Source organism: Staurois parvus, unplaced genomic scaffold (assembly GCF_062004578.1).
Source record: "Staurois parvus isolate SC_StPar_1 unplaced genomic scaffold, SC_StPar_1.0 ptg000704l, whole genome shotgun sequence".
NCBI classification, from domain to species: Eukaryota; Metazoa; Chordata; class Amphibia; order Anura; family Ranidae; genus Staurois; species Staurois parvus.
Window position 1 is genome coordinate 3,662,072 of NW_028318500.1, and position 27,515 is coordinate 3,689,586.

General features: G+C 39.3%; 2 protein-coding genes and 1 long non-coding RNA gene across 6 annotated transcripts in view; 2 read left to right on the forward strand and 1 right to left on the reverse strand.

Moving 5' to 3' along the window:
- Positions 1-2,113, reverse strand: part of MED15 (mediator complex subunit 15) — a 101,096-nt gene extending 98,983 nt beyond the window's left edge. For all 3 annotated transcript variants that reach the window (XM_089653214.1, XM_089653215.1, XM_089653213.1), the window contains exon 1: positions 1,954-2,113. In XM_089653214.1, the coding sequence (XP_089509340.1) occupies positions 1,954-2,021 (68 nt within the window). In that variant the 5' untranslated portion in view covers positions 2,022-2,113. The remainder of the gene's footprint in view (positions 1-1,953) is intronic.
- KLHL22 (kelch like family member 22) lies at positions 2,101-27,315 on the forward strand. 2 transcript variants are annotated; one of them, XM_089653217.1, is made up of 8 exons: positions 2,101-2,230; positions 10,156-10,492; positions 11,449-11,614; positions 13,325-13,549; positions 14,419-14,912; positions 22,610-22,802; positions 23,926-24,159; positions 26,173-27,315. In XM_089653217.1, exons 2-8 carry the CDS (start codon positions 10,212-10,214, stop codon positions 26,557-26,559), a joined length of 1,980 nt encoding a protein of 659 aa, XP_089509343.1. In that variant the 5' UTR covers positions 2,101-2,230; positions 10,156-10,211; the 3' UTR covers positions 26,560-27,315. The 2 variants fall into 2 exon arrangements, with proteins under 2 accessions (XP_089509343.1, XP_089509342.1); XM_089653216.1 differs by having other exon boundaries at positions 2,143-2,360.
- LOC149445926 (uncharacterized) lies at positions 14,921-19,622 on the forward strand. Its single transcript, XR_016306295.1, has 2 exons — positions 14,921-16,459; positions 18,413-19,622. It is a non-coding gene; the product is annotated as an uncharacterized LOC149445926 (long non-coding RNA).
- Positions 27,316-27,515: the final 200 nt, after the last annotated feature.

A 27,515-nucleotide genomic window follows, 5' to 3' on the forward strand; every position in this document is an offset into this window, starting at 1 on the left:
ACATGAATAACTGTCACAGGTGTTTGTTCCCTCAAACAAACTGTCCAGCTATCAAATGTCTGGCGTCATAACTGACTATGGCACCTACAGCTCAAACAGAGGCTAAGATGGCAGCTTTCCTGACAGTAAAGATTAGGAGGGTTTAGTTTTGCTTTAACCTCCCTAGCGGTATTTCTGTGCTCAAAGCGGTAAATTTTTTTTGCATGGAAATGTGTTATTTTTTTTTTTTATTGTAGGCTGTAATTTTTAGGACTAACTCACTGAAATCTGTCCGAACAAGAGTCTAGTAAACATCCCGGGTATGATAAAATTTTAAACACGAAATCATAAATAATATAATAAATAATCATAAAAAATATCATATTAAAAATTTAATTCAATAATATAATCAAACCAAAAACACTGAAATTTGAAATAAAGCACCAAGTTCGAACATCACTAAGCTTAGTCGCAAAATTGTTTTCAGTGTCTGATGATGAATTTCCCCACGAATCATTATCACTCAATTCTGCAAGTGGTTCTGATTTACTATCGCTGTTCTCTAGCTGGTCTAAAACCGCTTTTGACCTAAAGGGACGCTTTTTGGACGCCATGGACATTTCTCAGTTTCCAGGCAGAAAGAACAGTAAAAAAGCAGGCAGGACAGAGGACAAAGCACTAGGGACAAAATGTATGTGAAATGGTTTGATACAGTAATGTTTTACAATGAGATTTTAGTGTATTGAGTGAATGTCACTTTTAAAATTTTTTCTGTCCCCCGTACGTCCTGACGCTCACAGGGAATGGAACCCGGATCCCGGCATCGGCCAGAACGCTGCATGGGGGGACATCGCGGGAGCGCAGGACAAGGTAAGTGATAGAGGGAATCCCTGAGAAATGCTGCAGGGTAATCCCGAGCGCAGCTAGTCACTTCACAGGGTATATGTAAGGGTTTACAACTACTTTAACCACGTCAATACCGGGCATTTTCACCCCCTTCCTGCCTAGGTTATTTTACAGCTTTCATCGATGTCGCACTTTGAATGACAGTTGCGCGGTCATGCAACACTGTACCCAAATGAAATTTTGATCATTTGAGACAAATAGAGCTTTCTTTTGGTGGTATTTATTCACCACGGGGTTTTTACTTTTTTGCTAACCAAAACGAAAAAAAAAAAGACCAAAAAGTTTGATTAACCACTTCCCAACCACCCTATAGTAGAAATACTGCTAAAGGGTGGCAGGGGTTCGCAAATCACACATATATACACGTGATTTTTCCTTTTCGTGTAGGGGGGCTGCATTCCATACCCGCGCCACCATTCGCAACCGTCAATCACCAGGTCCTGGCCAGTGATTACATGCTGGCGCCTGGCAAAAAAGCGTTCACAAAGCACGCCCCAGGGGGCAAACAGGAGGACTGGAGAGCTGCGCTGTAGTCATCTTTCTGCTACAGCGCAGTCATCAAGTGGTTAAAGTAGAACTAAACCCATTAATTTAACTGTTTTCCAAAACCGTTACAGCCATGGACTTCCGTGAATGATAACTGCCACACTTGCTTTATTTTTGTCGCTCAATCTAATTTTCAAACCATGAAATGTCTGGTGTTAGAACAGTCATTTGATTAACATGTGCAGCACCATGGTAACTGCAGATGAAATAGAGGCCAAGATGGCTGTAAAGGATCGGAGGGTTTAGTTTCGCTTTACGGCGATCAGTGATTTATTAGCAGCCTTTACAGCGTGATTAACTCTTCATGGCTGGAAGTACAGTCCACCAAAGCCCTACAAGGAATAGTAACCACGGCGGTCATCTACAGGCGAACGGCAAGAATGTATCCATAGAATCATAGGATTTCCTCCAACAAAGCACTGGAGCTCCACACACGCGCCGCCCCCTCACATTCTAGGGGAACCCCGCACTCACTCAGGAAGAGGCCTGGGAACCCAAGAGGAGACGGAGACCATCACTTACATCTGACTGACCAGCTTCTGCCTGAAGCCCGCACTCCGCCAGTCACTGTCCGGCCCGTTCACGTCCATACTCGCTTGCTAACCTCTTTAGTTCCCACGCTAGAACTCCGCAACCCGTCCGGAAGTGACGCCTTGCTTCCTGCGACCTTCCTGGCTCCCTGTTAGGAGACACACCTCCTTCCCGCTGATTGGCGAACGAGCTTGCATCGGCAGCGTCCGCTGTACACTGTAGGGGCTGCTCAGCAGCTGCCTGTCCTAGGCCCATGGGGTACTATTAGGTAAGCGTTGCTGACTGCCTGTGTTTGGCCCATTCCCGTCTGTTTGTCGCCATGTTTATGGAAGTGACGCTCCAGCTGAAGGGCTGCTGATAGAGGTTGAGTCAGGTGCGGAGCTTCGGAACCGCGGCAGGTAAGAGGAAGCATGGGTCACATGATAGCTTAGGTACACGCCGCTCTTCTGGTTCTGTGGCCACCTACCTTTATGGCCCTGAAGGGACACAGGGCATGCCTTTATGGTAGTTCCCTTCTCTATGTTGTGTGATTGGGCTACCTCCACGAATTAGCTGGAAGCTGGCACACCATCACCACCCATCTGCCACTGGGGTCACTTTAGCAGGTGGAATTCTGAACAGCTACCTGATTTAAGCCTATATTTAGGAGGAAAAAAGTTCTAAAAAATCAGCACAGGGGGCATTACTTACATTCTAAAAGAGAACAATGGCTAGAGCGTTTTTTTGCCTTACATCTCTTGTGGATCATGGGTGTGCACTTACGTTTGCTCTCCTCTGACCCAGAATCAGCTAAAGCCCGTTGTCAGCTGACATCTCCGAGCTGCTCCCGACCATATTGTCTGGATCCACCCAGCTGCCTGTTTGAGCGAGCGCTGGAGTGGCAGAGCAGTGACTTGACAGTCGCCACTCTGAGCAGGCCAAGAAATGAGCAAACTGCGGTCATCTGATCGCTCAGTTCTCAGGCTTAGAGCCAGTGGGGGGCAGCTGTAGCATCAGACTGATGCTGCAGCATGGAGGTGAATATAAATGTTTTTTTTTTTATGTATTTTTCAAACTTCTCCTTTAAAGCAGAACTACACTGTATCTGAGCACCAAAAACGCAAATTAATTTATTTTTAATATTCAGAGCAAATGCACCCATCCATCCATGTCTCCATGCTTTTTTTTTTCTGCTGAGAAAGCACTTTGAAAAACACCCCCCTAGCATTTTTGGCCATGGCCATCTTGAGTAAGGGTAGATGATTCGTGTAGCATTTACTTGCTGGAATGCATCTGCCCTTAGCACTGGCATGCAGATAGGAGGGTGTGCTTAGCTGAGAAAACCCCTCTCCCCTCCTGAAGTCTCCTGGGATGTAGGACATCATTTACGTAGGCATTGTAACCAGGAAGTAACTAAAGAAATGTAAAAAAAACTGTTTAAAACAAGTAAATATATTATACCTTCCTATCTACTTACTAATGTTAGCAGCATAAAGAGGGTGAAGTTCTACTTTAATCCAAAGTGTCCTGGCACACAGCTAGCACTGGCTGTTATAGTGGAAATCCAAAGTTCCCTTTTCCTCTCCTATGACTAACAGTCACAACCTATCAGTGCTGTGGGGGATAAAGCAGTATTAAACCCAAAAGTAAACATTTAGGCTTCTTTCACACTGATCCATAGCAACAATTCGCTAAAAACCCATATGCATTTTTGCTGCATTTTTATCATGTTTGCAGTCTGTTTTACACAGGAAATGTGACTCAAAAACACAATGTGGGTTTGGCGTTTTTTTTTTTTTTTTTGTTATGCACTTTTGCTGCACCAAACATGCAGGAAGCTGCATTTTAAAAAATTCAGCAGACCCGCAATGGATCAGTGTGAAGAGTTCTATAGGATTACATGTTCACACATTTTTCTTCCACTTTATGTAATGCAAAAGCGAAAGAAAAACAGATCTGTGTGAAAGAAGCCTCATTGTATTGCAGCTTACCAATTCTTAGAGATGTGATTGCTGTATTAGTTTCTTTAGGCTCTCCTTTTATTTTCACCTGATGATCTGGCCATAAGTTGTTGTTTTTCAACAGAACAACCTCCCTTGCAGTTGTAGCAGTTACAGGGTTGAGACAAACCATTTACAACTGACAGGGTGCTTACAATTATTATTTTTTCTGTCTTCATGTATAACCTTTACCGCACAAGAAAAAGAAAGTTTGCTGTAACAGATTATAAAGTGGGAGCTAGAGTTTAGCTTCCATTTGTTAGTGTATTTAAATCTTCTAGTATGTCTAACACTCCCCTTCCCCCAGATTAACAATGCTGCTGTCTGCTGTGCCCCCCGGCTCCTTCATCCAGAGGGCTGGCACTCTAATACAGGAGATGTGTTACCTGATAACCAGGGGGAAAAAAGCCTAAAAGAACAATACTAATGCAGCCATCTAATGATTGGTAAGCTACAATATATTACATTTTTAGTTTTGAGTTTAATATCAACGCTGAACCTGTGACAGGCACTTATCGAGCATACCAACCATGCAAGCGCTTCCTCCCTTTCATAGAAGCCATACTATAGCTTCAATAAAGGAAAAGCAATCTATGAACAGAGCAGGCAGACCTTTTATTCATCCACCATCCTTCATTCATAGACCTACATAGATCACTGAAGGCTTCTGGAATATATGATGTTCAGATCCCAAGGGGTTTATTTACTAAAGCTGGAGAGTCCAAAATCAGACTCCCTTCTGCATAGAAACCAATCAGCTTCTAACCTCAGCTTGTTCAATGAAGCTTTGGCAATGAAACCTGGAAGCTGATTGGTTTCTATGCAGAAGGGAGTCTGATTTTGGACTCTCCAGCTTTAGTAAGTAAACCCCCAAGTGTCAGCAGGCAGTAAAGCTATGCCATTCTTACCTAGGCTTGATCATGTAACCAGTGTGATTGGCTGTCACAGTGGCCCCATGATCTGGAGCCAGTCCTGCCAGATCCCAATCTTTACTGAGACTGGGAGCTGTTGCATATGTGTGGATGTTAAAGCCCACCATCTTTACCACCGCACATATACATTAGATGGGTGACAGCAGGTTAACTCATTAAACTCATGGTGAAAAACATTAAAACGGTGTTAAATCCAAAAAAAATTTATTCTATTGCAACTTACCAATTCTTAGATATAGTTGCTGCATTAGTTTTCTTCTTGGGCTTTTTTTTTCCATCTTGTGATACAGCCAGTAAGTTCTGCAGAGGTAACAGTTAAATAGATAAGATAAAACATTTAACACTGATAGGGGTGCTTACAGTGATCAGTGTTTATTTGTATAAAACCTTTATCCCAAAATGAAAAAAAGCTGTAACTGCTTATGTAGCTGCAGTGTCAGCTGAAGTTTGATTTCAATTTGTTAGTGTATTTGAATTTGCTAGTACATCTAACACTCTCCTCCCCCCAATTTGACAATGGTGCAGTCCAAATGTGCTGCCTGTGCTCCTTCATCCAGAGTGAGGGCAATGTAATACAGGAGGTGTGTTCCTGGCCAGATCACAAGGTGAAAGCTAAGGGTACAAAAGCCTAAAAAAGAAAACAAATGCATCCACCACGTCTAAAGTTTGGTAAGCTGCAATATAGTAAATGTTTGGGTTTAATACTGTTTTAACACTCAATTCCCGGCACAAGAAAAAAATACTGAAGCAGTGGAGTCCATGGCATTGTACATGATGACTCTGACCAACCCGTAGCCTGGAGAGAAGAGGAAAGTGCTGGAGTGAGGGGTAAGATACATCATACAGCCTTTCCTCTACCCCCTTCCCTTATATAATGTGCATTGACGTCCAGGAAAGGGATGGGGAGTCAGGCAGCCCACTGCAAGGTGTTTTTTTTTTTTTCTATCAGTCTGGCTTTAATGTTATTGCAGCTTCTAGTGACGGTCTGCATTAAACATAAGATATCTTTATTGAATATGTGGCTCATCTCGCAGAGAGGATAATAGCAGCAGGAACTCTGGTTACTGTGTAGCACATATATCATTTACTCTGACAATAACAAATGATACTAATCCACACACTTGTTTTGCGGTGTACATTATATTTGAAATTGTTAACTTTTAAGCGTGTAGTTGTTATCGTAGCAGATATAACCGTAATACTATTTTGACACTTGGTTTGTTTTTCTGTGCCCTACCCACATTTATCTTTGGGTGTGGATCTGCCTTACATAGTCTTTTACTTTCATTTTTAGTAGTTCTGTTTTGTTTTGTTTTTTCACAATAAACCACTTTTAACAACAAGGTTTGCAGTCAGTACAAAGATTCTGGTTGTTTGTGATATTTGTGGTGTTCAAGATCAAAACTGAACAATTGATCTCACAAATGTAGGGGTGTCTTGTTGTCCAAAACTGATAAGTTCACCTTGAAGAAGAAAAAAAAATATTTTTGCAATATTTTAAAATGTGCATTTGTTGGTTTTTTTTTTTTCTTTCTTATCAGGAGCCTGTAAAGCATTGGACCCAATATCAGCAGATGCTGTGTGCACTGCAAGGCTCCTGCAGACTGTCAGTGTACGCTGTCTCATACAAGCAGGCAGTTACACAGTGACAGGAACCATCAATGAACTACAAGAGCACTCAACAGCGCTCCGGTTGTTCATTGAAGTCATCAGCTGCAAACGCTGACGGTAGTTGTAGTTTTCCCATTAACAGAACTTGGTGAGTGAGTTTTTTTTTTTTTTTTTTTTTTAAATTGTGACCGCAAGTTTGGGGTGGAAATCCCCAGCTTATTGTCACTAGAGGCAGCTGATCGGGGAGAGGCTACAGCAGTGGGATGGGTGGATTATGTAACTTGTTCCTAAAGGTGAACGTATCCTTTAAACTACAGCATCCGCATGAATCATGAGGATTCTTTACCAATAAAGCATGGCCACCTAAGATAAGGTGTATAGACTAAAAGCTTTTGAAGTGTCCTTTATTATTTTGTTAAAGTGATTATAAACCCTTACCTTGTAAAACAACCCGCTCAGTTTTAAATAGAAATGAAAGGCACATAATTTGTGTAAAGATATAAAATAAACATAAATGCCTTTTTTTTTTCCCCCAATTCTTTTATAAAAAAAAATAAATAAATTAACATAGCCTCTTTTCTCAGCTGCATAAGAGCTATAAGAGGAGAAACTGCAGAACACCGATCTTCTCTGCGAAAGGCTATTTGGGGGAGGAGGGGTTGTCAGGATAAATGTGATCATTGGAGGAGAGCAGACTCAGTTCCAAGCACAGCTGGAGAACTGACCATGGCATACTCTCCTACTTAGTGTGGTCTGTTTTTAATAGGAGAGCAGAGGGACCATCAGGAACACCAGGTATTTCATACAAAGGAAGCAAAAGAAAGCAGGATACTTTAATAATAGAGCAAAACTTTCTGCAGGAAAAGAAAAGTCTGTATTTGTGCCTTTGTGTATTGCTCTGGTCATAGTATGTTGAAAAAATCGTAATAAAAAGAAAAAAAAATTTTAAATGGGAAATTTTTTTTTTTTTTTGCATACTGTCACCAGTCAGTACTGATCCCATCAGTTATATGATGAAACTGTACTGCACAAGTGATGGTATGTAAAAAAAAAAAAAAAAAATTAGGAAAAAATATATTCTTTAAAAAAAACTCGCCATTACTAAATACTTTGCACTGTCTACTTTCCAAAAAGGGGTCATTTGGGGGATATTTGTACTGTCCTGGCATTTTTGGGACTCAAGAAATGAGAGAGAGGCCATCATTAGTTTGCAGAATACATTTTAGCCTAAATTTATGAAGAAAGATTATTTATTTGCAAACAGAAACAAAGAAAAACACATTTTCTCTTTCAAAATTTTTGGACTTTTTTTTGGTTTATTTAGCATAAATAAAAAACCCAGTGGCGATTACCACCAAAAAATCTATTTGTGTTAGAAAAAAAAAAAATTGGATGATAAAAAATGTTATGACTTTAGAATCACTTTAAACATACACAATTCAGCAGTGACTGCACCTAACAGACATCTTTTAACCAGCTGTACAGTTTTTAAAATGTATTGTACAATGTTTTGTACTAAAAAATTGTTTGAACTAGTAGATTTTATGTAATACAATGAACATCCAAAGGGTAAAGCCCAAAAGTCTTTGCAGATATAGTGCGGTGTAATACATTTTTTATTTGTACTATGAAGATTTTTCTAAAAATGACACTCAATTATTTTTGGAGAATAAGGATATTAGAATACGTCCACTACTTAATGGTCCTGTAATCTATTTTTCATTACTAGGTTTTTCTGTCTCCTTATCCTCTACGAGTTCTTGAACCCTCTCATTTTCCTCCTCACTTCAGTTTGTTTGGAACAAGCACTTGCTTGCTAGTCATATGCACTGCTCTAAACATACTATACATCCCAGAGTCTACAGTCCATAGTCTATTTTGGAGCAAGCAAGAGGGTGGCTATTAGTGATGCACTGAGATATTAGCCGCTGAAAAAAGAATTATCGGCCTTTTGCTGAGAATAAAAAAATGGTGCCGATAATGGCTGCATTTGTTTGTTTTGTTTTTTTTTGTTTTTTTAATTCTTGTGCAGCATATTTAAGGTTTCTTTTCTTTGTCCAATTTTTGTGTGTTACTTTCAACAAAAGTTATTTTATGTTACTGGATTGTATCTTTTTAATTTCGTTTAAATTCATGATATTAAAAAGTCAAACATAATACAATTATATATAAAAGATTTTTTTTTTTATTTTTAAACTGTCCATTTTGGTTTTCAGCCAAGTACATCCTGAAGTTTTGGGTTTGGTCCAGAATTTTTATTTCAGTGCACCACCAGTGGTTATCTTTCTACATACAGTGAGAGACCATGGAGAACGAACATAGTTGCCCTCTAACAGGATGTCGGCTCACAGCAGCAATAATAAATAAGACATTTAGTGATTTGGAGAAGGCTGAGAGCAATAAAAGGCACTTTTTGAGGTTCACAATATATATTTAAATAGAATTTTTTTAAACCCGATTTTAGCACCTTCATTTCATTTATTTAATGCGGTTGTAAAACTCAGACATGAAATATGAACAAAGCACATTCTTCTATAGTCTGTATTTTTCTCTACCCAAAGCATGATTTCGCCCTGCTGTCTAGTTCCTCTGCTAACAGCATGAGTCACTTTTGACAGCTTCTCTAGACACCAAGAAATAAAAAGGTGATAGAGGAGAGCTCCAGCACACAGCCTGTGATTCCTGTCCTCAACTCTGCATCATCTCTGCGTGAAGGGGGGTATGTCTCTTTCCTCCAATTAGCTTTCAGAGCACTTGTACAGTGTGTAACTTTGGCTCACTGCCACTTGGTTTGTGGGTCTGTGAGTTTACAAGGCTGTTGAGGACAAATTTCTGAAGATAAGTGGGTACAACTTATGTAGAAGGATTTAATTCACTTCTGTGCATCAACTGAGGTCAGTCACTTCAACCACTTTAAAGCGGAGTTCCACCCAAAAGGGGAAGTTCTGCTTTATTGCTTTGCCCCCCGCTCCCCATTAAGGATTGGCACCTTTGGGGAGCGGGTATCCGAATTTGACAGGTTCCCACTTCCGCTGCGTTCGCTTAGGCAGGTGACAGATCCCAGAAGACTACGGGGCCATTCACAAAGAGCAGCATTTCTCGCTCATGCGCAGTGGACACCTGGCTGTGAAGCCGCAAGCTGTCACAGCCGGGTGCCCACACCTAAGATGCCGGCACCAGGGAGAAAAGATGGCCAGTGAAACCAGCTGCTGACTTTTATTTTATTTTTTTTCAGCTGGAACTTCGCTTTAATTAAAATATTGGTTTATATATTTTTTAACCATTCAAAGAAATTTGAATTACCATTGACTAAAAGCCATTATAGTCTTAAAAATTGTCCTGTGTTGGTGATTCTGTGTACTTCTTTTTATGGTTAACCATATGTTCTTTATTCTTGGAAAAGGAAAGTGGCTGTGCCTAGAACTTGAGTGTGAAAAATGCATGCAGTTTATCTAATGCTAGTTTTATTGTGCTGTCATTTTCTATTCTATGCTGTTTGGTTGTTAAAGTTGAAACCCCATAGCACTCCAAGTACAAATGTGAAAAGGGGATTTTTCTCTGTTTGCTTTCATTTTATAACATACACTTGTAAAACGCCATTTGGAACCTTATTTATTTGTTTGATGATTTTTGGTAAATGTGCAATAAAAATTGTTTTCTAAAATCCACAGGAACACCTGGAATCTATCAAGTTCGTCTGATTTTTAATTTTTTTTTTTTTTTTCGTATGGATGTTTTACTGGCTGAAGTGTTTTATTTTGGATCAGAACTTTTTCCAGACATGGCAGAAGACCATGAGGTTTTGAAACCAGACCATGTATCCAAGGAACAATCACCTGCACAAAACACCTCCAAAATATACACAAGTGTCAGGCACTCACAGACTTTACTTAATGGTCTAGTAGGTCTCCGTGATGCAGGCATATTGTTTGATGTGGTCCTCAAGTTGGAGGGAAAGTGTTTGGAAGCGCATAGAATCCTCTTGGCTGCATCTTGTGATTATTTCAGGTACTTATTCTCTTTTTTTTTTTTTATCCTTCTGTTGTTGTTGAAGAGCTATTGCTGCATAAAAACTGTCATGTAAGACCTCTTTCGCACGAGCGTATTACAGCGTACACTCATGCGAGGGCCGTGTTTGCCCACACAGAGATGCACAGTTGTTCCATCCATCCCCAGGAAGTCCGATTCATGTCAGTTGGGACACAGCGGCTGCACAGACACAGCCACGGCTTCCAACGTGCAGGTGCATGGCCTTGAACACAGACAGTGTGCTCTGGGCCATGCCCCTCATGTCTGTCAAATTAGGAGCAGCAGCTGTGTCTGTGCCGCTGCTGCTTCCCAGTTGATGGAAAATGGACTCCCTGTATGGGGAAAACCTTTGCAGGCAAACAGGGCCCTCGCATGGGTGCATGCCATAATACGCTCATGGGCACAAGGCCTAAGAAGCAATCCTTTTGTGTATCTGCAAGTGCATGCTGTTATGCAGTCTATAATAATGTGGACCTTAACAGACGTTTAGGTCTGCCTCAGAAAAATAGTGAGATGCCTTATGCCCTGTGATGGACTTATCACAGATCTAGTCTTCTCATACTACTTGGTGCAATGAACAAGAATCTAGTCCACAAGTTTTTTTCCTAGATAATCTGTGTGGTTTACAGGGCATTGCTATTTTTAGTTCAACAGCTTTAAACACAGGCATTGACTGTTAGGTCACGTTTTTGTTTGAAAAGCCTTGACCCACTTAATCTTTTATTAAAGTTTGTTAGTAAATGCAGACAGTTTGTTGGGTAATGTGTTTGTTTATTTGGTGTCATGAGAATACAGACTCAGATTATTAAAACATCTATAAATGTGTTTCCTTTCCTGTTTGTATTCTTTATTTTTGAAATCAGGATCTTGGGGACCTTGTGCAGGCGCATTAATACTTTCCTCAAATTCTTTTTGTGATGCTGTTTTTTTAATAGGGGGATGTTTGCAGGAGGGTTGAGAGAAATGGATCAGCACGAAGTGCATATCCATGGCATAACATACAATGCAATGTGCAGGATCCTGGATTTCATATACACATCGGAGCTGGAGCTGGGTGTCCACAATGTACAGGAAACGCTGGCTGCAGCTTGCCAACTTCAGGTACTGCTTAAAACTATAAAGAGTGGGCTATGAATTTTTGCATAAAATAGAATTCATTTACATAAATTTTTATCAATATATACAATTAGGCTTCATTTACACTGGAAGCTTTTCTAAATGCAGGAGAGGTCATCTGGAAAGTATAAACAACTTTTATGCCTCCCCGAATTGCTTTTTCTTGTGTTTTGAATGTTCTTGCTTTAAAGCACATTTAATATGATTCTGAACACACACAATGTAGCTAAACTGACTCTACCCAAATGCAGGTAAACACAGTGTGACTGGCACCATTGAAAAATCATTACATGCATTTAGAAATATCCTATAAATACAGGTTTGATAGTACTGGTGTGAATGAGGCCTTAAAGGCCTACTAAACATAATGTACAACTACACTAAAAAAAAAACCCCAACCCATTCCCTCACTGTATAGTAGGTATCCTAGGGGGCCTATATTCGCCACACCCATCTATTGCTCCGATCAGGGATCTTGAAATTCCCAGTACTTATGATTTATTGCCTCACAGAGCTTTCAAACCCCCGGACCGCTGGACTGGCTACATGGGGACTGATCTCTTACCATCCCCGGAGATAAGTACTAAGGGTACCTAGGGGGTTGGAAGGGTGTACAGTTTTAGTTCACCCTTTTCTGTAAAGGTGAACTAACATTTTACTTTAGTTCTAAAGTACCTATGAAACCTTTACATATAGAAAAACCTAGAGACCCCACCAAAAGACCTCTGCTGACTAATGAAGATCGCTATTGAGGCCTATGTGGATCTGTTTATTTAGACTACAACCCTACTTTCAAAGCATTTTTCCCTTGTTGCCTGCAGCCCAACCAGCAGAGTTTGTACCTGAATCCCAATTTAGGCACCAGATAATTTTACCAGACTTCCATTGTAGAAGGGGGCAGTTAAGTTACATGAGACTGCTGTATTGCAAGAGCTGGCCTATACAAAGTATTATCCAAAACTTAAAAAAAACCCAGACACGTCCATCAGATTTCCAGACAGAGAAGCGTGATTCGTCACTCCAGAGAACACGTCTCTACTGCTCTAGAGTCCAGGGGCGGAGTGCTTTATACCACTGAATCCAACGCTTTGCATTGCACTTGGTGATGTAAGGCTTGGATGCTGCTGCTCAGCCATGGAAACCCATTCCATGAAGCTCTCTACACACTGTTGTTGTGCTAATCTGAAGGCCACATGAAGTTTGGAGGTCCTTAGCTATTGACTCTGCAGACAGTTGGTGACTTGTGTGCTCTGTGCACTTTAGCATGCGCTGACCCCGCTCTGTCATTTTAACTGGCCTACCACTTTGTGGCTCAGTTGCTATTGTTCCCAGTTGCTTCCACTTTGTTATAATACCACTAACAGTTGACTGTGGCATATTTAATAGCAAAGAAATTTTGATGGATGGACTTATTGCACAGGTGGCAACCTATCACAGTACCACGCTTGAACTCACTGAGCTCCTCAGAGCGACCCATTCTTTCACAAATGTTTGTAGAAGCAGTCTGCATGCCTAGGTGCTTGATTTTACACATCTGTGCCCATGGAGGTGATTGGAACACCTGAATCCAATGAATTGGAGGGGTGTCCCAATACTTGTGTGTGTGTGTGTGTGTGTGTGTGTGTGTGTGTGTGTGTGTGTGTGTGTAAAATATTATATATGTGTGTTTATATATAAACTGCATTTTTATTTCAGATCTCTGAAGTTATTGATTTCTGCTGTGACTTTCTCATTTCCTGGGTGGATGAGGAAAACGTGGTGGAGGTATACAAGCTGGCTGAGTTATTTCACCTGAACCAACTTAGCGAAGAGCTGGATACATTTGTTTTGAAAAATTTTATTACATTCTCACGTACACAAATATACAGGCAGCTTCCTCTGGAAAAAGTGTACTCTTTGCTCAGCAGCAACAGATTGGAGGTAAGATTACAGGTTTTGTAGTCTGCAACAAGCAAGCTCCAGTAATCAAATCTTTTTCTCAAACACTGCTTAATTGGCAAAATATATGTATTATATAGTGTTTGATGCATGTTTTGGATGTGAAAGTGAGGCACTGAGACACTGAGTCCAAACTCTAGACAGATTAACCACTTGCCGCCTGGGCCAGTTCTGGCATTTCTCACAATTATTTTTTTTTCCTAGAAAATTACCTGGCATCCCCAATCATTACATATTTTTTTTTAAACCGGTGCCTTGAAGGAAAAATAGACTTTATTGAACACAATAACAAAATTACTTTTGATGTTCCAGTTTGAGATTCACATTTAATTTGATGGATGTATTTGTTTTTTGACATTAGTTTTGCATGCTAATACGGCATTCTTTATGTAAATGTCATTTTAAATTTCTGTTCACTGGAATGTGTAGCACTGCAGTATTATTTCTTATTGATATCTTGGACTTAGTATCACAAGTCTTTTGATGCTAGAGGCTATATTGAGGGGTAGGGTCTTGAAGCGGCGAGGTCTCTTATTATTGCATTATTTGTGTTTAACTGACCTAATTGAAGAATAAATATTAGTTTATTTTTCTAGTTTCATAGTCCATACTTTCACACAATTTTATTACACTTAAAAGAATAGCTGCATAGAGCAACAAATCTCAAGAATAATTAATTGGTCAGCTTAATTTAGTATTTTTATAGTGGAGGCACTGTTATACCTAAATCAATTAAACAATCGATGTCGCTGACTTAATTGTTCAAACATCCTAACAGTTTCTTACAAGTTTACTTTAAAAGTACCTGACACAAAACTACTTCTAAATTCTGTGTAAAATCTGTATTTCAGGTGGGATCAGAAAATGAGGTATATGAGGGAGCTTTACTTTACCACTACACCTCAGAGCAGGTGGAAACAGATCAGGTGAGCCTGACGGAGTCTCCAAAGCTACTTGAAACTGTACGCTTCCCCTTGATGGAGCTTCCAGTCCTGCAGAGGCTACATGACAAGCTGGGGCCGTGTCCCCTCAAAGTGACAGTGTCCGGTGCTCTGGAATATCACAAGAATGAAATCATGCAGCCGGTGCTACAGGGGCCCCAAACACAGCTACGTTCCGAGTTCAGCTGCATAGTGGGCTTTGGAGGGATGTTCTCTACTCCTTATACTGTACTCAGTGATCAGGCCAAATATTTGAACCCTCTGATTGGGGAATGGAGACCACTAACCGCCCCTCAAGCTCCACGCATGTCTAATCAAGGCATTGCAGTGCTCAATAACTTTGTCTACTTGATTGGGGGAGACAACAACGTGAGGGGGTACCGTGCAGAAGCACGATGTTGGAGGTGAGGGGATTTTTGCTTTCTTCAGCTTTGCCCCTGTGTGTTGTAATGTCAAAGCTATGTTAAAATTATGCAATATTTTAAAATAATTCAGATAACCTTTTAAACTTTTAGCCCTTAAATGACAGTATTTGCATACCGCTGAAGATATAGATATATGGCTAACAATGTATGTCTCACTTTCTTTGTAAGGCCTCTGTGCAAGAGCATGGGCTGTGCAAGTTAATGTCTAGATTGTCTTTGCCGGTAGATGAATGCCAAAAAGTTCAGTTTAAAAAAAAAAAAAAAATGCTGACGTTAAAGGCCCATTCACACCTATGTGTCTCAGTTTTAGGTGCATTTGTATGTGTGTTCTAGTACATTTTGAAGCACCATGATGCGATTTTATACACAAGTTTTAAAGGTAATTTTCGTACAAAGCATTTGCCAACTGTTAATCAGATTTCAAAGGCTCCATTCACACATGAGTGTTCTGTTGCTTCCAAATCGCTCAGTATCCAAAATCCCATGGTTTTCAGTTGTGCCTGTTCATACCAAAGCATATTGTTGTTTTGAAGCTCAAAAGCTACAAACTTGAGCTTCGTTTTAGGCAATAAGCTTGTTTTTTTTTTTTTTTTTTTTTTTCTTGTTTTTTTTTTGGATACTCAGCTCATGTGTGAATACAGCCTTAACATGGCCAAATATTAATCCTTTTTTTTTTTTTTCCCGTTCAACCAGTGGGTTGAACAAGAAAATATGACCTGGTTCCCGTTCAAAACATCCCATGTGGATGGTTGAATCCTTCCCGCCTTCAATACATTTGATGTGGATGGTTGAATCCCTCCCGCTGTGCTGTTGCTAGAGCCAGTGGCACTGATCATTCAGGAAAAACTTGACAGGCTGGTTGTACAGAAGTCCATCAATAGATTGAATTCTGCACAACCAGCTTGGCGATACATGGATCAAAATTTGGCCAGTCCCTGCTGAACCAGCCAAATTTCAATACATGTATGGCTACCTTTCGGGGCCAGTGATATAGGATTATGTTCAGAAGGATGTGTTTCCACTACTGTGTTATTTTCATAGGCTTGCTATAGTTTTCTTGGGCTAATATTGCAAAGTGTGACCTTATTAGCTTCAGTGTGATTGCAGCTTCTGCTGTAGTAATTGTGGAAGATGCTCAAGTACAGGAAAAGAAAAGATACTGGGTGCACCCTGTTATTTCCAGCAGGGAGATGCATATCCAGTTTTGGGGGTGCTGTACTGAGAACTTCAACAGCATGAAGACAATTTTTTTATTCATTATACCTACATGTCTTTTAAAGGTAAGATTATAACCCCCCCCCCTCCATTCCCCCTCTCATCTTCCCTTCTTCCTATTTCCCCTCCTCTCTCCCTTTTCCATCTCAACCCCCACCCTCTTTCTTCCTAATTTGCTATCTATATCTTGAGATCTCATGTAACACCTTTTTTCTTTACCATAGTTTTTATGAGCTGTTGAATTGGATGACTTTACATATTGAATGTCATAATACCTTTTTTGGATATTGATCCGTTATGATTACTGCAAGGTACGTTCTCTACTTCAAAGCAGTTTTTCTGTTTTTTAACATTGCATTATTTTGCTCTTCATGAAGTTAGAGAAACACAGAGGTTGTCAATAGGGAATTTCAGATTCTATTGGGTTGGATATCCCCAGCATAAATGACACACTGATACAAAGTGCACATGCTGCTTACATTTATAATCTTGATTACACCTCTGTTTACAGTACTGAAGCCTTCATATCATTGTATCAGTTAGGCAATAAGACTTCCTTAAGGTATTTGCTTAGATTTTTGGAAAGTGGTTCTCACTGCTGATCTGAATAAAAGAACTGTTTCACAGACCTGTGTGTAGATGACTATTTTTTGCATGGACTCACTCACTGGGTCTGCCAATATAGAAATTGTGCTTAGTCACACCTAATAAATTTTAGTTAAAACATTAACACTGAAATTATCAGCAATTATGTTTTTTTAAACTTTTTTTTTTTTTGTTAAATTCGAAAAAACAAGTTACAATGAACTGTTTGAAATGCGAAATGTGCACAAACATACAATTTGAAAAAGCCAATATGGGTTATAAAACCGGAAAATAAAATATTGGCCTTAACAAAACCAAATAATGGCATATAATAGGTTATAAATCCTGAATAGAATTTGGTGCACCCTGCCATCCCGAATCATACTGCACTTCTACATATGATGAGCTGCTGATAAGGACCAGTGAGGCATGAGGTGGCTAATTTGGGTGCTGGTAAGGGTAGTTGTGGACAAAGGATTGTGCTGCATAATATGAAGGATGTCTGTAATATATATGAACATTTCCAAGAGATTGACCTGGATCCAGGAGAAGAGTGAGGCTAGACTAGTTAAGCTTGACCTGGCAGGTGTATTGAGTTCTAGTGGGAAATAGTTAGAGGGAGATCTAATACTGCCTTTCTCACAGTTGGTATAGAAAAGAATCACCCCCCCCCCCTTTAAAATAATCACAGGCACACTGACTTGTGCCTGTTCACAACTTTATCCCGGAGATCTTTTGATAGTACCTTGCCAGCGATAGTTGATTGTTTGCTTCAGTTGCACTATCAGGGAATGAAATGCTCAGGAAAGTTCTTTTCATGCTGAGCTAACCCAAATGATTACAGTTGAAAGCCAAATGGCTTTGTGTGCCATTAAAAATGTGATTAGCTACACCTAATTGAGTTTAGAAGTCATTTTTAGGAGGGGGTGATCCTTTTTCCAACTTAAAGACTTTGAACTTTTTTAATTATTTTCTGACATGTGGGTTTTATATCTTTCACTCAGGGGGCTGATTGTCTTCTATACCCACTGTAGTTGGAAATTCTGGGTCACCTTGAAAAATCCCACTAGACTCTCAAAGCATAATGCATTGCCTCCATTTACATTACCGTCACATCTCTTGTACAGTTTTTGTAATCTAAAAACAATGACTTTGGAGTTATGTGACTTATCTGATCTATCACTTTTTGTCTTGGCAGCTGAGGATGATGTGATGGCTGGGCAGCCTTTTTTTTTTATTATCCCTATAGTCAACTGTCTTGGTCTCCTCTTCTGTCTTGGGTTCTTCCCAATTATATTCAGTGTTATTAAGAAAAAATAATTGTTTACAATATAGTAGTCAGTGCTTAGCTAACAGTTGATGGTCAAATTCATCTGCAACTGTTATATTGAAATATCACTTTGACAAAAGCTAAAGCAGCAAAAAAAAGTCACCATTGCAAAAAAACCCTATTATTTATTTATTTTTTTAATAATTTACTTCCTCATTTTAATGACCAGATCCAAAAATTCCCAAGCATGTAACTAGTAAACCACTGGGCCTCCAGCAGATCCACTTCTTGATTCACGTTGCTGGTGGCATCTATAATTGTCCTCAATACTCCTCCAATGTGTCTTAAGAAATGCAACTGTAACATAATAACGTGCTATTAATTAATATATATATTTTTTTTTTTATAGGTATGACAGCAGGACATTCACATGGCAGTCTGACACAATTTGAAAGGGCTCTAGATTTTCCTATTAGAAATTGATAGTGTAAACACCTGTGCTGCGCTATGGGATGTGCTATCTGACGTGATTAAAAAACCAACCAGCCAGGATTGGGCAAACAAAGCTACTTTTTTTTTTTTTTTTTTTCGAGCAATGCCATTTTCCAAACTGTGTTGGGGAAATCGATGGCAAGCATATTCATGTGGTTATTCCTTCTGATAGTGTCAGCAAATTATTTTAATAGCAAAAAAACTTTCTTTCTGGTGGTACTTGCTGTTGCAGATGCAAACTTCTGCTTCCCCTACATCAATTTCAGATCATATGGTAGCAGCTCAGATTCATCAGTTTTTGCACATTTTACTTGTAGATAACTGCTATGCACTGGAAACCTTGACCTGCCAGCAAACTGTGAACTTCCAGGAACAACAGAACCATTATTGTCCATGATTTTTGTGGATGACAAAGCTTTCAGTCTGACTGAATATCTCCTGCATCCCTATGCGAAATGTATCTTGGGCACAGAAAGGCATGCTTTTAATTAGAAGATGAATGGTGGAGTGTTGCTGTGGAGTTTTAACAAACAAATGGCTCATGTTGCACTTGGCCATCCATCTATCCCTGCCTAAGCAGTATGTAGTGTTGAAGCTATGTACCAGCTACATCATTTTCTAAGGCAGTGAGACTGCTTCAAAGATTTTCTTGCACTCTACATTGAAAGCTCAATGGAAGAGACACGAGGGAGGAGAATTGTGGTCAGTAATTGAGACAAACTTGCCCAGTACTTTATTTCTGCACAGGACAGAACTGGCAACTTCAAAATGTTTAAATGGTAACTTTAAGGCCTCATTCACACCATCTGCGCAGAGAAACTGTTGGCAAAAATGCACAGATTTCACTTGCAGAGACATCAGTTTTCATGCACGGTTCAGTGAGTTTTATACAATTTGCAGATTTCTGTGCAGAAAAATTCTGCAGGTGTTCACACCAGTGTTTTGGTGTGAATAGAGAACAATTGTTTTCTTTGTGCCCTTGCAGAACGCATGCAGAACTACTCACATCTGTGCACATGGTGTGAACAAGGCCCTACTGTTAGATTGCTATTGTGCACTTTTTTAAAATAATGATTATTAGTTTTCAAAGTATATTGCATTCTGTGAAATAAAAGAGTTTGAGTCTATGACCTTTTTGTTTTTGTTTTCTTAAATGTCAGTCGTGTGCACTGCAAGAATTTAAAACTAATTCTCACAGCAGCAAAGGGTACACAGATGATAAAATAGGCGCTATGTGCTATAAATGATTTCCATAATTTACTGCCTAATAAAGTACACCTCACCGAAGCACAAACTGTACGTTTGATGATAAATGCACTACTTGGGCTTCCAAACCATGCCTTTCTGAAAAAAAACAACTTGGCAGCAAAGGGTATACAAGTAATAAATATACCACATGTGCTAGAATATATTTGCATTACCTAAATTGTAAAACAAACTAAGTTGCATGGTTTCTCCTCTCCCTATCCTTGTATTGCCTATGGGAGGACCATGGAGGAGTTACACTACTAACGTCTCTAATAAGCCTTGTACCTGGAGGCTAGTAGCACATGAAAATGCATCAGATAGTGTCATTGATGCATTTTCATGCATTGCCATAGACTTTCATGGGATTCTCAACACATGATAGAGAGGGTCAAAAGTTGTACAAGTCATCTTTATTATCATGCACAGCAATACAGGGTAGAGATATGCACATTAATAACATATGTTCCAGTGTTTATGAATAGACGTGTAGAACAAAAAAAGTGTTTTGTTTTGATTCATTATTTAAATAATTTCATTTAGTTTAATTCGTTCTAAGAATTCTTTTTGTTTCGGGTTTTTTTTTTTATTTCGAATTCAATTCAAATTTTCCAAATTCAGTCAAATTGAATTCAGTTTGACTGAATCGAAAAGCAACAAATTTGAATTTATTGAAACTCAAATTTTGGAAGCCTATTATATTCTTTCTATTTTATTAAGTTGTTTTTTTTTTCTATTCTGTTACTTTATTTTCTAATCTATTTTATTTTCTATTCTGTTTTACTCAAGTCTATTCTATTCTATTCCTTTATTTTCTATGCAACTTTATTCTATTCTTGTTTTTGACTTCAAATAAATTTGAGTTTCAGATGAATTTTTTTTTCTTTATTTAGTATTAGTTTAAATTCATTACTATTGTAATTTTGCAAATTTGGATACATCCGAATAACGAGAAATTCACCAGATTTTTGATTTGGAAGAAAACGAACTGCACGTCTAGAAAGCAACAAATATAGCTTTCTACCTTTCCCTTTCTTGTCTAGTCTTTTTGTCAATAAACGGTCTAGCAGTATAAATTCCCTGTTTGTCTACTTTAAAATATTTGTCTAGTTCAACTTTTTGTATCAAATGTGGAAGGTTTAAAATTCCTGTTAGGTTTTTGCTGCTATCCAGGAGTTATGGAAAGAAAGTGAGGGAAAATCTCCAGCAATGATAAAAAATTACAATGAAAAATGAAAGGAATTCTGACCTTCTACTGATCCTCAATTAAGGGGCATGTTTTCTTTGGGTCGCTGATGAAGATTTTCCTTCATTTCCTGCCTAGTGAAACTATTGTCACTGGGACTAAAGTCTTAATACTTTCCTATCTGTCAAACTTAACTGTTTTGGCTGGACATACACTTTAAACCTGCTCGTTTGTGGGGGGTTTTTTTGGCTTTTAAAAGACAAAAGAAGTATAGCTACTTACAAATTGCATCTCAGGATCCCTTGGTTTTTCGTACTTCTAAAAGATGGACACAAGCTATGTTCATTGAGCTCAGCTGACATGTCTCTGGAGTTGCCTTCTTTCTGCAGCATCTTCTCTGCATTTTCCTTTATCCACACATAATTTCTAACTCTTGACTGAAGACATACTGTACAGAACTTACCATTTTGTGAGTCCTGGCTTTGAATCAAACAGCAATATAAAATTTAATTTTACTTTTATTACAAAAATGTACCTTTCTTTTAGCTTCCATCCATTCTGTGTGGCGTTCTGTTCCTGATATTTTAAGCAACCCTTGAGTTAGAAATAGAAAAGAACCATACTTAACAGAGTTTTTGTTTCTGTTTTTCTCTGTTCTAAAATACATTATGCTGAAATGATGTTGTGTTTACATATTTGTAAATATATGATTTGTATTTGAATTATTACTAACCACAACAGGTTTGCTTTAGTGCTCAGAGAAGCTGAGAATGTTGTTCATAATAGTTTAGTATTTCCATGTCCTCAGTTTGCCTCTAATATCTGGGTTTCAGGGGATATCATACCGGTCAGTGATATTCCATTTTCTTTTGCACAAGGGGCTGTCTAGCTGCAGTGTGTCCCTCAATCCTGCTGTTTTAGTGCACCCTGGAGGGACAGGTACCGCATTCAGCCCCACTGACTGCAGCCTGTCAAAGTTTATGGAACCTACGGTAAATGTGTTCAGCCCTATCCAGTTGTAGCCCGCCATAGACTATGACAGGGTGCATGCAGTGGGGCTGGATGCTAAACCTATCCCTCCATGACAGCAAGTACGCGCTGCAGCTGGAGAGCCCCTGTGTGGCAGAGCCCTAAGATGTCAAGCCTGTTTACATTTTTAGGGTGAAAATTTGGTTTGTATGCCAAAAGTGATACCAGTTAACACATAGTCCAGTAGCTAACACCCTGAAAAATTTTGTATCCATGGTTACTTTATCCACTAAGTTGTACTGCATACCAGCACAGCTTACCTAGAAAAGAACAGGAGCTCTTAGAACATCATGGCAGTAGAGTTTGTTTACTCAGTTCAGAGCACTTCTGCTGTAACCTTCTGACGTTGGACCAAAAAATGGTTGTAATTCTTCCACATGTGCTTGACTGCAGTGGAAACTTGAAAAACTTATTTTTATGTTTTTGGGTTTTTTTTATTAAAATTGCTTAATCAATAGCCATATACCCATGTAGGAGCAGGTGGTTCACTGTTGTATTCTTAAAGAACTTCTGAACATTTTGTAATATTGAGTGTTTTTTTTTTTTTGTTTTTGTTTTTTTTTACCTGCAAATAATCTGTATCTGTCCGTTAAAAGTGTTATGTCTGTGTTTTGTGGATTTTCATGGAAATCAACAGTTTCTTTATCTTTTAAGATATGACCCTCGACACAATCGCTGGTTCCAGATCCAGTCCATGCAGCAGGCCCGTGCTGACTTGTCTGTGTGTATTTTGGACAAGTATATCTATGCAGTAGCAGGCAGGGATTACCATGAGGAGCTGAAGGAGGTGGAAAGATATGATCCATACACCAACTCATGGGAATATGTGGCACCACTTCAGAAACAGGCAAGAAACTAATATGAACAAAAAAAAGCTTAGAAACAGTTACTATATATTTGTAGTCTTGGTACTCTAAAGTTCTGGTGGCCTAATGTAGAATCAATATAGTACCATGGAATAATTCTACCAGAAGTAGATGCCATGACCCAAAATAAATATGTTCCTTTAAAACCTTTGCCTTTAAGTGTAAGTCAAGACAAAGCTTTAAAGCTTTATTTTTTTTTTTTATGGCTTGGGGTAGGATTTGAGCACCTGCTGGGTTTTTTTTTTTTTTTTTTTTTTATTGCTGTGTGGGTCTCTGTTAGAGAGATTTCCCCTCACTGTCACCTGTCACAGCACAGTTCCAGCAAGACAGGAATTGTGAGGGAAATCTGCAACAAGGACACAGACGGCAATTAAAAAAAAAGCTGATGGGTTCTAGCCTTCCCCTACACTACTAAAAAAATAAACATGCAGAGAACACTCTCTGGGTCACCACAGGCTCTACACCGCAACCTGCATGTTATATTGCAATGTAAAATGCAGCAGAAGTGTGGAGTAAACACTGGTCTCCCGGGGAAAGCAGTATTTCTGTCCTTGATAAATGAGGGCCATATCATGTAAAATAGCACCCACTATCATGTAAAAAAAAATAACATCCATAATTGGCTAAATCAATAATCACTGGCTGTTTTACTAATAATGTGTGTACATCACGGTTTTTCAACTAAGCCCTTGTAAAAAATTTGGGGAGGAAAAAATAACTCGTGCATTGTCTGTACACAATATAATGCTGGTTTTTGAAAGCTGCAAAAGCTGATGGTTGGGTTTATATACTCTGATCTCTAAAATGTGTGCTATTGTTTGTTTTTATTTTGTTTTTTTTATGAGAGGAAATGCAGCTGATTGTTGAGCATACTGCTTTAACACCTTGTGTTCCTAATCTATAACAAGAAAAGAACTTCTGACTTTTTTTTCCCAACTCCTGATCTACATACTTGTTTCAGGACAGTGTCCCAGAAAGTATTCAGGCCAGAGAGTCACAATAACAGCCAGGCAACTAGTATTTACAAAAGAAAGTCAGTAGCAGCAGCCTTTATATTTCTCACCTGACAGAGGACTGTTTTTTTTTTTTTTTTTTTCTCTGCAGGTGCATGCACATGCTGGATCAGCTCTTGGTGGTAAGATGTACATAGCTTGTGGAAGGAGAGGAAACACATACCTAAAGGAAACTTGCTGTTATGACCCAGAAAAAAATCAGTGGACATATGTAGCCTCAGGACCAGTAAGGAGGGCATGGCACGGCATGGTGTCTCTTCTAGAAAAAGCATATGTGATAGGGGGAAGCAACGATGATGAGGGCTTTCGACAGGATGTCTTGGAGGTAAATGCTAGATGGTCAAATTGTTACTCTACATATAATTAGCCCAAGCTTTAGCAATAGCTGACAATGAGTATTTTATACCGTTTGAATCAACATCTATCTTTACCTTTTTTTCAGGTAACATACTTCCTTTTCCCATGTAAATGCCATCTGCTGTTGTATTTTAAAAAAATATATTCTTGTTTTTTTATTTAGTTATGTCATAAATTAAGTGGAGAAATTCTCTTTTTAGCAGGGTAATCAGAGGAGCTACAGCTTTGCTCTCTCTGCCAGGGTCAGGGGGTGGTATCAAAGAGGGGGAGAAGGAAGTAATGTGGTGCCCTGTAATTACTTTTCCCATTATCACTGCGCAGGCTCATAGGAAATCTAGGCGGTGCAGTAGGCATTGAGAAGGAATTTTATTGGCAGTGACAACGCTGGAGTTGATGTGAGATTTAATAGATGTATGTGCTGAGTGTATTGGTGTGGTAGATTGTTCTCCCCATGTACTGTACTTTATGTGACATACATCAAACTGCACCATTTTGTACAATGTGCAGGATGTTAAATTCTCCACACTCCCTTCTCCTAACGTATACTCATAACTCTATCAGCACCAATATACCGGAGAGCAACTTTAAACTTGTATAGCTCATTGGTGCAAAGACCCAGTAGGCTTAAGTAGGTGGGACCCATGGATTTCTGCAGTGGACTAACACCTGGTGCCTGTTCCTACATTTGCTGACAGTGCCCACATATTGTATCCTATTGGAGATCACCAACCTCATAGCGAAACGTTCTATTGTAACTCTTCAACAGGACCTTTGGGTCCTTCTATTTTACAATTCAATGGTGTCTGTCCTCACATATAAAAATCATTGATACCATACCTTCTGAATGCGGCCAAGAGCCTGCTCAGCAAATATTGGAAAACTAACAGAACAAGTAGTGAAATGGAAATTACAATTGTAGATAAGATACATTTGAAGAGATTACTATCCTTAAAAGGGTCAGCCTATGACACACATTTCAAAATATGAGCAAGCTGGCTCCATTTTAAAAACCTCTAACTCCTGCAGGTCTCTATTTGAGACTTGACTTTACAGTAAAACATGTATTAAGTGTCAGTCACTATAGGTATGAGAAGACAACTGAATACAGGCCATAAGTTACCTCTCCTGCATCTTCTACTGTCTTCACTGGCCGGCACAGGATGATGTCACTTCTGCACATGCGCAAGGATTCAGTCATCTGGGGACACAGGATCTTTGCCAGATCATAACCTGAGCTGAGCATTACTGCATATCACCACAATACTTAAAGTCGTTGTAAAAGCTGAAGGTTTTTTACCTTCATGCATCCAAAGCATGAAGGTAAAACCTGTGTACAACAGCTCCCCCAGCCCCCTTACTGCTTATCTGAGCCTCATCTCGGTCCAGCGATTTGAATGACAGCCTCGGCTGTCATGGGTCTCTGCCTCCTCATTGGCTGAGACCGCAAATGGGAGCCATTGGCTCCCGCTGCTGTCAATCACAGCTAGTCAGCCAATGAGGAGAGGGGGCGGGGCCAAGCCGCGGCTCTATATGTGAATGGACACATGGAGCAGCAAGTGCCCCATAGCAAGTTGCTTGCACCCAACAGGAGGAGCCAGGAGAGCCTGCAGGGGACCTGAGAAGAGAAGGATCCAGGCTACTGTGTAAAAAAACACTGCACACAGCAGGTAAGTATGACATGTTTGTTATTTTACCAAAAATGAACCTTTTAGAATTGCTTTACCTACCACATACAGTAGATCTAGCTTTTCTGTGGTAACACATTTCATGGTTTGTAGCTTGAATGTGAAAATTGAAATAAAACAGGGTAGTATCTACTTTCCCTCTATACTGCTTCGTAACAAAAACAAGATACAGTTTAAAGAAGGCAAAATGTCAACTGTTTTCAGTGGTACGTGTGCTTTTTTTTTTTTTCAGTATGTTGCAGTGCAGATAAAATACAAAATATATCCGTTTTTATAATTTCATTTTCTACTTCTAGGTTGCAAGCTACAACCCAAAAACAGACCAGTGGTCATTAATGTGCCCCGTGCCTGCAGGGCATGGAGAGCCTGGAATTGCTGTTCTAGACAAGAAAATTTATGTCCTAGGTGGCAGATCACACAACCAAGGAGATCGCATGGATTATGTACATGTATATGATGCAGACAGGGACTTATGGGAGGATGGACCTCAGCTGGAGGATGACATCTCGGGCATGGCAGCCTGTGTGCTTACACTTCCCAGATCTGTGCTCATTGATGCTGATGTTTGGACACATGAGATGTACATGCATTATATGGACAGAGTGCATCATCCACCTGACAATGCATCTGAAGTAATGAGTGTGTCAGACTGGGAGGACTTAGATAATTCTGGTGAAGACTAACATCACCTGATGAGACTAATTTGTAAGCATGTTGTTCATGCATCCTGCCATTTGGTTCGAGACAAGTGCAATCTTCACATTTGCCTTTTAACAGATTTTTACCCATTTGTTGCCTCATCACAGTCATTTTGATTTTTGGGAATCCTTTGTGCAAACTGTTTTGTTTTTCTGTACTGGAAATTAATCAAGGTAAAACCTTTTCTTTTTTTTTTTTTCTTTTCTTTTTACTTTTGAAGTATAGTGCCATTCACCTCTACGCATATGCTTGTAATGGCTTTGTTTCAAATTCCTAATACTTTGCTAGACAACTCAGCAGAACAATCTTAGCACTTTGCACAGTGACCTAGTGCACTGAGATCTTTCACAATATTTATCAAAAAAATAAATGCAAAAGATTGCAGTTTCTGTTTGTTTCTTGGGTGGGCATTACGATTACCTTTTTATTTCCTTGGTGTATCTTCTAAGGTGCAAATAAAAGTCTTTGATATCAGGCCCTTTTCACATGGACATTTAGTCTAGATCTATGTGTCCATTTTTCAGATGGCTCCAGACTGAACCACTGTCTATATCTATGAGTGGGCGGATGGTCATCCATTTACATCTGCCTACATCCATGTCTGTTCAGGTCAATTTTTTTAAACAGAACAGCCAATGTCCAGATCTGTTGAAATGGAACGAATGTAAATGCATGCCATCTGTTTACGTCCGTTACTTTTGTTATGTTTGTTTTTAGTTAATAAACATTTTATGTTTTTACTTCTGTCACCTCTGATTGATTGGTCTCTGCAACAACTAATAAAAAACAGAAAAACGGATGTAGACTGATGTAAACTGAAATTAACCAATATAAACTGATGTAAGCTGAGGTAAACTGAACTGAAGATGGATGTGCAAACTGATGTAAACTGAATCAGTCTTTTGTTTGAAAAAAATGTGACTGAAGAGATGACCTCTGT